Source organism: Crotalus tigris, unplaced genomic scaffold, assembly GCF_016545835.1.
Source record: "Crotalus tigris isolate CLP2741 ecotype Arizona unplaced genomic scaffold, ASM1654583v1 scf7180000018103.2265978, whole genome shotgun sequence".
In the NCBI taxonomy this organism is placed as follows: domain Eukaryota; kingdom Metazoa; phylum Chordata; class Lepidosauria; order Squamata; family Viperidae; genus Crotalus; species Crotalus tigris.
Genome location: NW_024096824.1, coordinates 1677350 through 1689685, shown reverse-complemented (window position 1 = coordinate 1689685; position 12336 = coordinate 1677350). Strand labels below are relative to the sequence as shown.

The following is a 12336-nucleotide window of genomic DNA, read 5'->3' as shown; positions in this document are numbered from 1 at the left end:
TCACTACATTAGAAAAAAGATGTTAAGACTTTAGAAAAAGTGCAAAGAAGAGCATCTAAGGTGATTAAAGGCTTGGGAACTAAAACGTATAAAGAACGGTTGCAGGATTTGGGTTTTACAGAAAAGAAGGAGTAGGGGTGACACAACATCAGTATTCCAGTATTTGACAGGTTGCCATAAAGAGGAGGGAATCAACTTATGTACCAAAGCACCTGTAGGCAGAACAAGAAACAATGGATGCAAACTAATCAAGGAGAGAAGCAACTTGGAACTAAGGAGAAACTTCCTAACAGTGACAACAATTAATTAGTGGAACAGCTTGCTTCCAGAAGTTGTAGGTGCTCCATCACTGGATGTTTTTTTTAGAAAAGACTAGACAGTCTCTTGTCTGAAATGGTAAAGGGTCTCCTCTTTGAACAGGGGTTTGGACTAGAAGACCTCCAAGGTCCCTTTAAATCCAAGTTGCATGAATACCCCTGCCTAAGGAACTTAAGACTGTGTGGTCACCTAAAAGGATCTTGTGTTATTTGTGTTCATTGAGATAAAAATGATATTTGAAAATGTAACCCACAGGATATATTGTATGGGCCATATCTGCAGTATAGTCATAATTAGCATGCTATATTTGTGCATAGTTCTAAGGAATAATCTTTTATATTACTTTTATAACAGGTGATGTTTCTATAGAAAAGAGAATTGGAAAAGATGATACTATTTCTCTTGATTGGCACCCGGACTCCAATGTGACTTGTGGCTACGTAGTGAGGTGGTGTTATGGTCCTGAGCCATGTACAGCTGTTCACTGGGAAACGTTTTCTTCAAGTGTGACAAATGCTGATATTAAATCAGGTAAGAGCAACACTTCAGCTTTCCTTTTGAAATTAAGGCTAAGTGGACAAAGAAAGGCAGAAACCTTTTACAATATAAATATTTCAAGAAGCCAACTGGCAACTAACAAGAGGATGCTCCCTATGCTTAAGGAGCTACCTTAAAGCAGCCAGCTCTCTGTACTACATGCTACTTTGGACCGCTGGCTCTTGTTGCCTGCTGATGGGTCACAATAGCACATGTTAAGTCATATCAAGTCATGTCATGTAGACAATGCAAGCCCTTCTAGAAAAGAGTTATGTACCAATAATAAATCAACAAATAATAAAATAAAAAGGAAAAACTCCCAAGAAACTGCCAAATTTATTTTGAGGAAGATGATTATTACAGCTTACTTATGCTCAACATATTCCATTGAAAGGACCCAATTGTTAGATAAGTTGTAATTTTCTCAATTTCTATTGTAAAAAAATACATTCCTCTAAGTCAAAAGATTGTTTCCTACCTGCTTGATATGAAAATATATCTTTATTTTAAAGTTAGTGCCATAAGAAAAAATTATAAATTACATTTTTGTGTTGCAGCTGTCTTCCAGCCTGGAGTTCGATACACATTTTCTATCTTTTGCTGCAAAGAAACTGGATATCAGCTACTGGGATATATCAAGGGCTACATACAAGAATTGAGTAAGCACATGTTATTATTTTTTGTTAAAAGTTGTTGGCAGAAACGTGTTCATTAATGGAGGTGGAGATTGTTGAACAAAAGCCAGGATATGAAATAAGAGCCAGCTAATACTAGCTTTGCGCTTGCATTTAAGTACATTTATACAGCTGGTTGGCTCAGATCTTTTATTTTCAAATAATAGGATACAATTAGAAGAATTACAGCTCTGTCTTGAAAATAAAGGGGGAAAGAAGATAGAGTATAAACAGGATTCAGCCATTTGAGAAAATGCTGCAGTAATCTAAATGTAATCATTAAATCCAGTCCTTAATGTTAAATGTAACTTAAATGTCTATAGGTCTAGCTGGAAATAAAGACAGCTCCAGAAAGGAAAGTTCTCTCAGAATGCAACTCTTGAACTTTTTTCCCACGTTGAAAATGATTCAAAGAATACTTGAGTGAAGAGCTGTTCTAGACTCCCACTTTTCTTGCAGAACAGAATTCTGCTAAACATAAATCATAATCCTTCTTTTAAGATGGGTGGAGTTCATTAGAATCCAAGAGGGTTGAGGTAATAGACAGTGAAATGCCATCAATAATTGTATTATTTTCTTGGAAAATTAATATAACAAAATGGGTGTCCCAAAGGTGCTTTTTCAAAAGGCAGCTGGACTTTGTTTTTGCTTGAAGATGTTTTGCTTCTCATCCAAAAAAGCTTCTTCTGAAGAAGTTCAGAACTGAAAAAGCTTCTTGGATGAGAAGTGAAACATCTTCAAGCAAAAACAAAGAAAGTCCAGTTGCCTTTTGAAAAAGCACCTTTGGGACAACCATGATCTGGATGACTGAGAATCTCCATAGACAACAAGAAGAGTGATTTTGTTTCAGGATTTAACCACTTCTGAATGTTCCAGCTACCTAAAATTGCCTTCTGTTTGCAAAAGGCATGTTTTGCTTCACTATAGCCAATGATTCAGTCTTGATAACTTTAAGATGGGTGGACTTCCAGAATTCCTCAGCCAACATGGGGAATGGAAGACCATTCATCTTAAAATTGTTAAGGTTGTGAAACACTGCACAGTTGCTCCAGTGGGTAGAGGAGGATATTCTGAGCAGGAGGGGAATCTGTCCTCTCCACATTCAAGGAATATTTGGTTGTTTCCTATCCAGGTCCCAAAAAGGCACCTGATTTTAGTGTGCAACATACCACCTCTGATTCCATCTCAGTGAAATGGAAGAATATATCTGTTGAAGACAGACGAGGCTTTTTGCAAGGTTATGCGCTTCTTTGTGCCAAAGGAGAGAAAGATGGCCCAGCACCAAAATATTTTCAATCAGGTAAAAAAATATCAGTTGGATTATTTTCATTTTTTCCCCCAAAATGTGATCTTTCATTTTAGGATTATAGCCAACAGTGCAATCTAATCACAGGGAAGCTGTTGAAATGGTGAATTGAAACACATGTATAAACGCTCCTGCTCCACAGTAATTTTTATACATGGCTTACTGAAAGGAACAGAACTATCTCATGTTTAATCTTCATGGCCCTACCAGGTACTATGCAGAACATGGACAAAAGTGCTTATTATATGATAGTTGTACTGATAACAAAATCTTATTATGACTGTAAATATGAAATGAAGCACACGTACAAGAATTTGGAGGATGCAAATAGTGGTTATAAATACTGTATTGCAAGAGAATACAGTAATTCTCCAAAATGGTATAGGGCATGGGTGTCAAACTCAATTGCGTCACGTGACATATCGTGACATATAGCGACGTTTTTTGCCTTTCAGGAGCCAGGGTGGGTGTGGCCTGCATATGACATATCTGGACTGCGGGCCACCAGTTTGACATCCCTGGTATAGGGTTTCCTGCTTAAGCAGGGGGTTGGACTAAAAGACCTCCAAGGTCCCTTCCAGCTCTATTCTGATTGAAAATGTTTATACACAATATTGGTTAAGAATCATGGGCACTATGCCTCTGTCACAGTCATAACTGTGATAAATCATGGTTTAATCAGCTTAGCTTTCATGCATTATATGAAAAAAACTCTCAAAAGGGTTGGGGAAAAATTGGCTGCATGGCTAAAGAAACTTAATATTTTGAGATGTCTCCTGCCCTCTTGCTGTCTGAATGGGAACTGACATGTCCTATCTGCATTTTTCTTGAAAAGCTTGGTTATAGTCTAAGAGGAACTACAGATAACAGATAAATAAACTTCAGAGGTTGCTCCCAGAACAGCTTTACCAACAAGGCCATCTTTTAAGAAGTACACCTGCACCAAAGGACCCAGATTGTTGGGGGCAATATGCCGATTCTGTAAACTGCTTAGAGAGGGCTGTAAAGCACCGGGAAGCAGTATATAAATCTAAATGCAATTGCTATTGCTAGCTCTGAAAATTGCTGGAAAGTAGTTTCACTCTTTTTAAGGAAATATTTCCTGCACATTGCAAACTCCTCTTACATTACTGTGATACAAACTGGATCAAATAGCTTAGATTAAACTTATGTTGGAAAGTAAACAAGCCGAGCATAATATTTACTTCAACAATTAACTTGCAACAACTATGGAACAGCACAAACCTCTCCATAACTGGAGAATCCTTCCATATTGGGACCAAAATTGCATTGGTTGAACTCATGGATGATTTCTGGCAGGAGCAGGATGGAACTGGTAAGTCCATCCTCATTGTCCTTGACCTCTCAGTGGCTTTCAGTATCATCCACCATCTTAGGGATTTGGGGGGTGAGTGGCACAGTTTTGTGCAGTTATCTCCTTCTTCCAAGTCCGTATCTAATAGGGACTGAGAAGTTCTATTCATGACCCTTCCTTTGTGGGATATCAAAGGTCTTGATGCTCTCTACTTCTTTTTAATATCTACATGAAACCAATGGGTGAGATCATCAGTCTCTCTATATCAGTGGTTCTCAACCTTTTTAATGCCGCGATCCCCAACCAGTTGTAAGTCGAGGACTACTCAACCGGTCGTAAGTCGAGGACTACTCAACTGGTGCAGCACCGTTTGCAGAATGGGACTTTTGGAGGGCTCAGCAGGGCAGAGACAGCCTGGACAATTCCTATTGGCTTTTGAAAGCCAATAGAATTAGACTCTATTCAAGAGAGTCTATTCTATTGGCTTTCAAAAGCCAATAGAATAAAAGGGAGTAGCACAGCTAAGGAAAAGGGGAAAAAAAATGACAGACTGCATTGTTTGGCGACCCCCGTGAAATGGTCGTTCGACCCCAAATGGGGTCCCGACCCACAGGTTGAGAACCACTGCTCTATATAATCACCAATACGCTGATGATACCGAGCTATATATTTCTGCCCTGGGTGCAGTGAGTAATGCAGTGGATGTCCTTTCATGGTTCCTGGGGGCTGGAGGGGGCTGGATGAGAAACAACAGAGTTCAACTGAACCCTGTTAAGATGGAGTGGCTGTGAGTGGGCTCCTCTGTATCCAGGATGGAGTTGTGCTACCCTAGAAAGACCTAGTCCATAACTTTGGGGTCCTTTTAGGCTCACAACTCCTGTTTGAAGAGCAGGTAGCAGGCATGGTCAGAAGAGCCTTTGCCCAATTCCACATTGTGCACCCGTTATGTTTCTTCGGGTGCAGTTTAGGCAAGGAAGGTATGCTGTGTATCCCTTCAATCAAATAATTTAAACTAGTGGGATCTAGGAAAAGAGCTTCTCTGTCGCTGCCCCTGCATTATGGAACAACTTGCCCCCAGAGGTGGGCCCCCACGCTCCTAGCCTTCCTCAAAGGGGTCAAAATATGGCTGTGCGGCCTTGCACAGGGGACCAACAACCTTAGGACTTGTTGGCCCCATGAGTACCACTCCTCCTTACCTTTTAGAAATTTTATAATATATTTTATAATCTAAAATGTTTTAATCTTAAATCAATTTTAATATAAATAATATTTATATATTGATTATATTGTATATGTGGAAATAGAAATAGGAAATTTAAATAAATAAATATTTCCAGCATCTAATTCAGCTTCCGTGGAGGGACAGTGAAGAATCCAAGGCAACCCTTGCTCTTGAATGTCGATGGAGATTCTCAGTCATCCACATCATTATTATCCCAAAGATGCTTTTTCACAAGGCAACTGGATTTTCTTGTTTTTCTTTGAAGATGTTTTGCTTCTCATCCAAGAAGCTTCTTCAGCTCTCTTGCTCTTAAATTGGATTTTGAGCCCCATCTAAGAAAAGAATATTGTTGATGTTGACTCATTGGAGATGATTGAGATTACTGTGTGCTTTTAGAATGTTTGAAGAAACATATAATGAAGATGATTAATTGCCCCTGAATCTGTTATATATTTGTAAGGACTGATTCTTTGCATTCCATGGCTCTGTAGACTTCGTAAACCATTTGGGGAAAAAATGTAGACAGGAAGAGACAAAACAGTGGCTTTCTGCCTTTCCTCTGCATGGAGGAACCCATGTGGAGTTTTCTATTTTCTTTTTTCTCTCTTCTCTTAGAAGCTCCTTCTTCACAACCCTATTCTCTGTGCAGAAAGCAGGAAGGGACTCCATGTTCTGTATACAAAAGAGAAGTCAGGGAGAGCTTTGGGGAAAGAGACAAAGTCAACGTCCTGAACTTCACAGGGCATAAGCTGTGTCTGGTGGATTTATAGAGTCTAGATGTCCAAGAACTTATCCTCAAAGTATACAGTAATTCATTCTTTAAGGAGCAACCTAAGAAATGAAATGTGAACTCTACTAAACAAGTCTTATGTCTTTGAATGCCCCAATTTTATACTGCAAAGCTTTCCAGACCAAGGCACTATATATATTTCACTAGTAAAGCAACACAGCCCCTCTATTGAAGGCTTGCAATTCTGACATCTGTCTGTCTTGGTACCATTGTTTCCATGAATGGGAGAAATCCTGACCTTTTATTGCTTTGGGTCTATGCTTCTGTTGGAGAGACTTTTGCCTCATCCTGCTTCTCATTTCCTATGTGATTACCATTCACATTCAGTTCATTCCTCCACTTCCCCAATTCCCTGTTTGTGACAATATACTGGTGTGGTGGGAAAGGTTTGTAGAATTGCTGCAATGCTGGCATTATTATTTGGAAGGCCTCCAAGGTTTGCTGCCAGGTTTTTAGAGTTTTAATGTGTTTTTGTTTAATTGATCCTCCCTTAGGCAGATGGCCTTCTAACTGCCTCTGTTTTTCCCCAGAAAATAATGACAGATGTTCCCATACAAACATATAGGAATAGTTGGAGTGTAAGAGGTGATGCTTGCTGATTATTTTCTGTTAAACTCATAAACATACAGAAATAATCATAGGCATCTAAATACAAGTGGTCCTTGACTTATGACCACAACTGAGCCTCAAAATTCTGTTAATAACCAAGACAGTTGTTAAGTGACTTTCTTGCCACAGTTGTTAAGTGAATCGCTGCTGTTGTTAAGTTAGTAACACAATTGTTAAATAAATCTGGCTTCTCCCTTGACTTTGCTTGTCAGAAGGTTGCAAAAGGGGATCACATGACCCTGGGACACTGCAGCCGTAATAAATATGAACTAGTTGCCAAGCATCCAGATTTTGATCAGCTGGCCATGGGATGCTGCAATGGTTGTAGGTGTGAAAAACAGTCATATGTCACTATTTTCAGTGCTGTTGTAAATTTGAATGATCACTAAATGAACTGTTGTATATTTGGATTAATCCCCAACAGTCAAAACCGCCTTAGGCCAATTTTAAGTTTATATCAGGAACAGCCATGAAAGTTGAGAAAACTGTCTCTTTAGCTCTGTACACAAATCCAATGTTATCGAGAATAGCTATGAAGAAATTCTTCATTTAGGAAATCTGCCCTGTGAACCTGTATAAATCTACATTTGTTTCTCCTTTCTCCTTTTTGAGTTGACTATTGCCTGATCTTTTCTTGACCTTGAATCTCTTTGCCATTGGTTCTTTGTTTACTAAGCTGCTTTCTCTGGTCTGGGAACCGAGGGCAACTTCAATCTTTACAATAATTACTTTCTGACCCTTACCTTTATACAGAAAATAAAATTGATTTTTTAAGAGAGAGAGAATACAGCTGTGAGCAATCATCTTACTATCTTCAAATCTGCAAACAATAGCGACAAATTCAACTTCGTTTCTGTAAAAATAATCCTTAATTTGATAGAATATAAAATAAAGTGTTACTGTTCATCCTGTCATGGTTCCAATCGACAGAGACAAAGCAAAACTCTGAGGCTTGCAAATTCCTCAAAGAACGTGTTTATTGATACAGAGTATCGGTACTTCAAAAGTGAAACCAAGTCTGAAGAGATGCATAACAATTCCCCCATACAAAGTTAAGAAATCCCACCTCCAAAACTATGCAAGCAACTACGCTTCCCCACTCAGCTTGTTGATGGGCTTTTCATGAAACGCCCAGCCTGCAGTCTGGGGAGCAGCCGATGAACTTGGTTCCCATGAGAGAAAGTCCGAGAGAGAAAGTCTGTTTTGTCTAGTGCAGACATGTCAAACACAAGGCCCAGGGGCTGGATGCGGCCTGCAAAGTGACCCATGAAGCCATCCTGGAAACAGTGATGGCCCTGCTGCCTTGGCCCTGGCCCAGGCTGGCCAGGGGCCAATGTACAATTTTGTGGTGGCCATCTATGCTGAAACGCATTCAGTCTTAGTCCACAAGGCTGTCTAGAAACAGTGAGGAACCAGCCCCTGCCTTGTTGGCCCCGCTCCCTGGGTGCATGCTGGGGAGGTATCACCCTTTTTGAGGAATGAAGAAATGGACCATGCCTTGGCGCTTGCCCCGGTCCCACCCCCTTCTGCCAGAGACCCTCAGATCTGTCCCACTCCTGCCCAGGCCCCCACAGGCCCCCTTGACGTGAACAATGTAGAGCTGGCCATGCCCACCCAGTAGGCCACACCCACTCCATCCACGCCCACCCAGTAGGCCACACCCACCCTGCTCCCCTGCCCCCCCCCGAGGGCAACCGCAATGCTGATGCGGCCCTCAATGAAATTGAATTTGACACCCCTGGTCTAGTGCAACACTTGGCAAATCCCCTTCCTCCGTGCTATGTGGCAACTAGGAATGAGAAGGAAAAAGATGGCTGCAACCATGCTCAATTTAAAGTTGACAGTCGGCTCCTCTTCAGAAAGAAAGAATCTCCTGCAGGGAAAACAGAAATCAGATTATCCATCCCATCGGGGTTTGTGAGGGTACTTATCATAAAATTCCTTTATTAACCTATCCGCCTTCACATTTGTACATTTCATCCATGTAGCCTCTGAAAGGGGGCTAACCTTTCCACTGGACAAAGTATTGTAGCTTTCCCTTGTGCAACCTAGAGTCCAAAATACATTTAATCTCATAATGTATCTCTCCCTCCACCATCACTGGGCCAGGCGGCTTTTTCAGAATGGGTCTTAAAATGGATTCTGACACTGGTTGTAAAAGACTGCAATGAAACACAGGATGGATTTTCCCAAACAATTGCAGAAGCTTTAACTCCACCATCAAAGGGTTTGTGATCCTGACAATGGGAAAAGGACCAAGGAACTTCAGACCCAATTTCTTGTTAGGGAATTTTAACCTTTCAATATCTTTATTGAAAGATAAACTAATTGCCCAACATAAAAAGGGGAACGTTGTTTGTCTGCTTGCTCCTTGTAAACCTTTGTAGCTTTAGCCAATGCTTTCTTCATGTTTACCCAACTCCCCCTGGAACGATGTCACCCATTGGTCCAAGGTTTGGAAAGTAGGTGGCTCCTGTGGGAACTCAGGCATGGGCAAAAAATCTCTATCCATCACTATTTTGAATGGGGTGAGACCATTACTACTGTGCACAGTATTATTGTAAGCTACCTCTGCAAAAGGTAAAAGGTCTGCCCAATTCTACTGCTGGTAATTCACATAACATCTGAGATACTGTTCCATCATTGTGTTAGCTTTTTCAGCGGCACCATTAGTATTTGGATGAAAAGCAGATGAAAGCCCCTGAGAGGGCCCAATCAGTTTAACAAATTCCCTCCAAAATTTTGCAGTAAACTGCACTCCACTTTCAGAGATAATCCACTTTGGGGCATCATGGAGCCGGTATATGTGCTGCAAAAACAGTTTGATTAGTTTCTGGGCAGAAAGAAATCCTGAGCAAGCGATGAAATGTACCTGTTTGGAAAATAAATCAATCACAGTCCTTATCACAGTGTTTCCCTTATTCTCACGTAACTCTACTATAAAATCCATGGCTCCTCCCAAGGCTGAGAGGGGTCAGCCACTTGCTGCAATAAACCTGGCAGTTTTCCAGGACATTTTTTCATGGTAGCACAAGTAGCACAACTTTTTACATAACTCTCAATGTCTTTTTTCATTTTCGGCCACCAGAACTGCCTCCGCACTAGATGCAATGTTTTTAAAAATCCAAAATGACTCATTGCTTAGCGTCATGACTCTGTTGCAACACCTGGAGTTTGAGGCTTTCTGGGAGGTATAATTTAGAACCTTCCCAAGCTAATCCCCCTCTTAAAGTCAATATAGATCTGTTATCTTTGAACCAGGCATCAGTCTCTAACTTCTCCTTTAGTTCCTTTAACAATCGATCATCAGGACATGTAGGCAAAAGAATAATGGAATTAATCACTTCCTCTCTGTTGCCTTTGAACTGGGGCATTCTGGACAAGGCATCCGCCAGGAAGTTTTGGCCCCCAGGAATATATTTTAAGGTGAAATTAAAATGGTTGAAGTATTGAGCCCATCAAACTTGCCTGGGGGATAATTTACGAGGGGTTTTGAGAGCCTCTAAGTTTTTGTGATCAGTTCACACTTCAAAAGGTAATTCCCCCCCCCTTCCAAGAAATGATGCCATGTCAGCAACACCCAACAAACTGAAAAAGCCTCTTTCTCCCAAACCACCCACCTCCTCTCGGTCTCAATTTCCAGAAAGTGTAAGTGCAAGGTTGTAATTCTCCTCTGTGATTTTTTTGTAACAGAACAGCATCCATAGCCACGTCACTTGCATCAGCTTGAATGATGAATTGTTGCCCAGGGTCAAGATGTTTAAGGATCAGTTCAGCTGCAAAGAATTTCTTTAGGTTTTCAAATGACCATTGCAATGGCTGACAAGGTCGGGGTTTTCCCCCCCTTTGCCTGTTTTTAGTAAGTCAGTGATTAGCATAGCTATCCTTGCAAAAGAAGGAATTAATTGATAAAAGTTGGCAAACCCTAGAAAGCTTTGAAGCTGCTTACGGGTGCATAAGGGCTACCATTCCAAAACTGCTTTGACCTTGGCAGGATCCATTTCTACTCCCTCATTTGAAATCCAATATTCCAGGTAGTCAATGCGTGCCTAGTGAAAATTGTATTTTGACAGTTTGTATACAGTTTGGCTTTCAGTAGTTTTTTCAATACATCACAGACTAATTTGATGTGCTCATCTATGGTTTCACTGTAGATAAGAATGTCATCAAGATAAAGTAAAACCCTTTTGTACAAATGATCATGTAGTATTTGATTTATCAATTGCATAATTACAGCAGAGGCCCCTTGCAGTCCAAAAGGCATCACTTTAAATTGAAAACTCCCCAAAGGGCAATTAAAGGCTGTTTTCCATTCATGCCCCTCCCTAACCTGGATCCAATAATAAGCTTCTCTTAGATCCAGCTTGGTAAAAATCACACCCCCAAAGCTATGCAAGCAATTATGTTTCCTCACTCAGCATGTTGGCGGGCTTTTCATGAAATGCCCAGCCTGCAGTCTTGGTTCCCATGAAAGAAAGTCCGAATAAGAAAGTCTGTTTTGTCTAGCGCAATACCTGGCAAACCCCTCCCTCCATGCTATGTGGCAACTAGGAATGAGAAGGAAAAAGATAGCTGCATCTATGCTCATTCTAAAGTTGACACATCCATTATTACTTTCATCAGCATATCTAAACTGCTGACATGATTACTCTGTTAAAGGTAGAAGCTGTTTGGTCAGAATTGATATGATATTGTTTTTGACAATTTATATAATATTCCCAGACTATAGGCCTGTTAAAACATTAATACTGTCAATAAAGTAAAAGTTAAATTAAAGCCCACAATGAATTTATAAGCGGATGGATTAACCAGGAAGCAATGTCCATTCATAAAAGTAAAAATTGATGTAAAGATGATTCAATTTATTTTGTTTTGACTGCTCCACGCAACCCCCCTCCCCTTTCCTATTGGGTAGGACAGCTGCAAGGTATAACTATATACAAATATATATGAATCTATTTTTTAAAAAAAGCAATCCCTATTACTAATCTGTTTTCTTTTTTCTTCTGGTGTGCAGAAGAAATTATGAAATAGCCAAATATTTAAATGTGAGCAATGGAACTTTATTTCAGTCAGCCAAAAATAAATTTGGCAGATTTAATTGGCGTGTTAAGAGACAAAGTATGGTGTAGGCAAAAATAATTTTGCAAAATCTACTAAACATGCTAATACAATGAGACAACACTGAGGTACACTTCAGTGTGTTTTTTTTCCCCTCTACATTTATTTAAGCATGCTAGCTGATTAAAGTGACACTTAGAATTAACTGGAAAACATTTTTTCCCTAAGATTTACTGTGTGAATCTACAGAATGGGACAGTGCTATACTTTTTCAGGATTTATTAAGCATTTGTATTGATACAGTAACACAACTGTGTTCTCAGGTGTTATTTTGCAAAATCTGCCAGATATTTCTTCTGGGTAAGACAGTACTACAACGCACTCAGATAATTTTACAAGATATACTAGATGAGCTTGCTGAATGAGACATTATGTTGCATTCAGAGATTATTTTGGAAGACAAACTATATGGTCTTCCTGGATGAGAGAACTCTGCATCCAGAA

General features: G+C 40.0%; 1 protein-coding gene across 6 annotated transcripts in view; it reads left to right on the top strand.

The window, feature by feature from the left end:
• The window catches only part of LIFR (LIF receptor subunit alpha), a 106761-nt gene that overhangs the window by 79733 nt on the left and 14692 nt on the right, over window positions 1-12336 (top strand). For all 6 annotated transcript variants that reach the window (XM_039347934.1, XM_039347932.1, XM_039347931.1 and 3 more), the window contains 3 exons: window positions 673-849; window positions 1413-1514; window positions 2662-2829. In XM_039347934.1, coding sequence (XP_039203868.1) covers window positions 673-849; window positions 1413-1514; window positions 2662-2829 — 447 coding nt within the window. The remainder of the gene's footprint in view (window positions 1-672; window positions 850-1412; window positions 1515-2661; window positions 2830-12336) is intronic.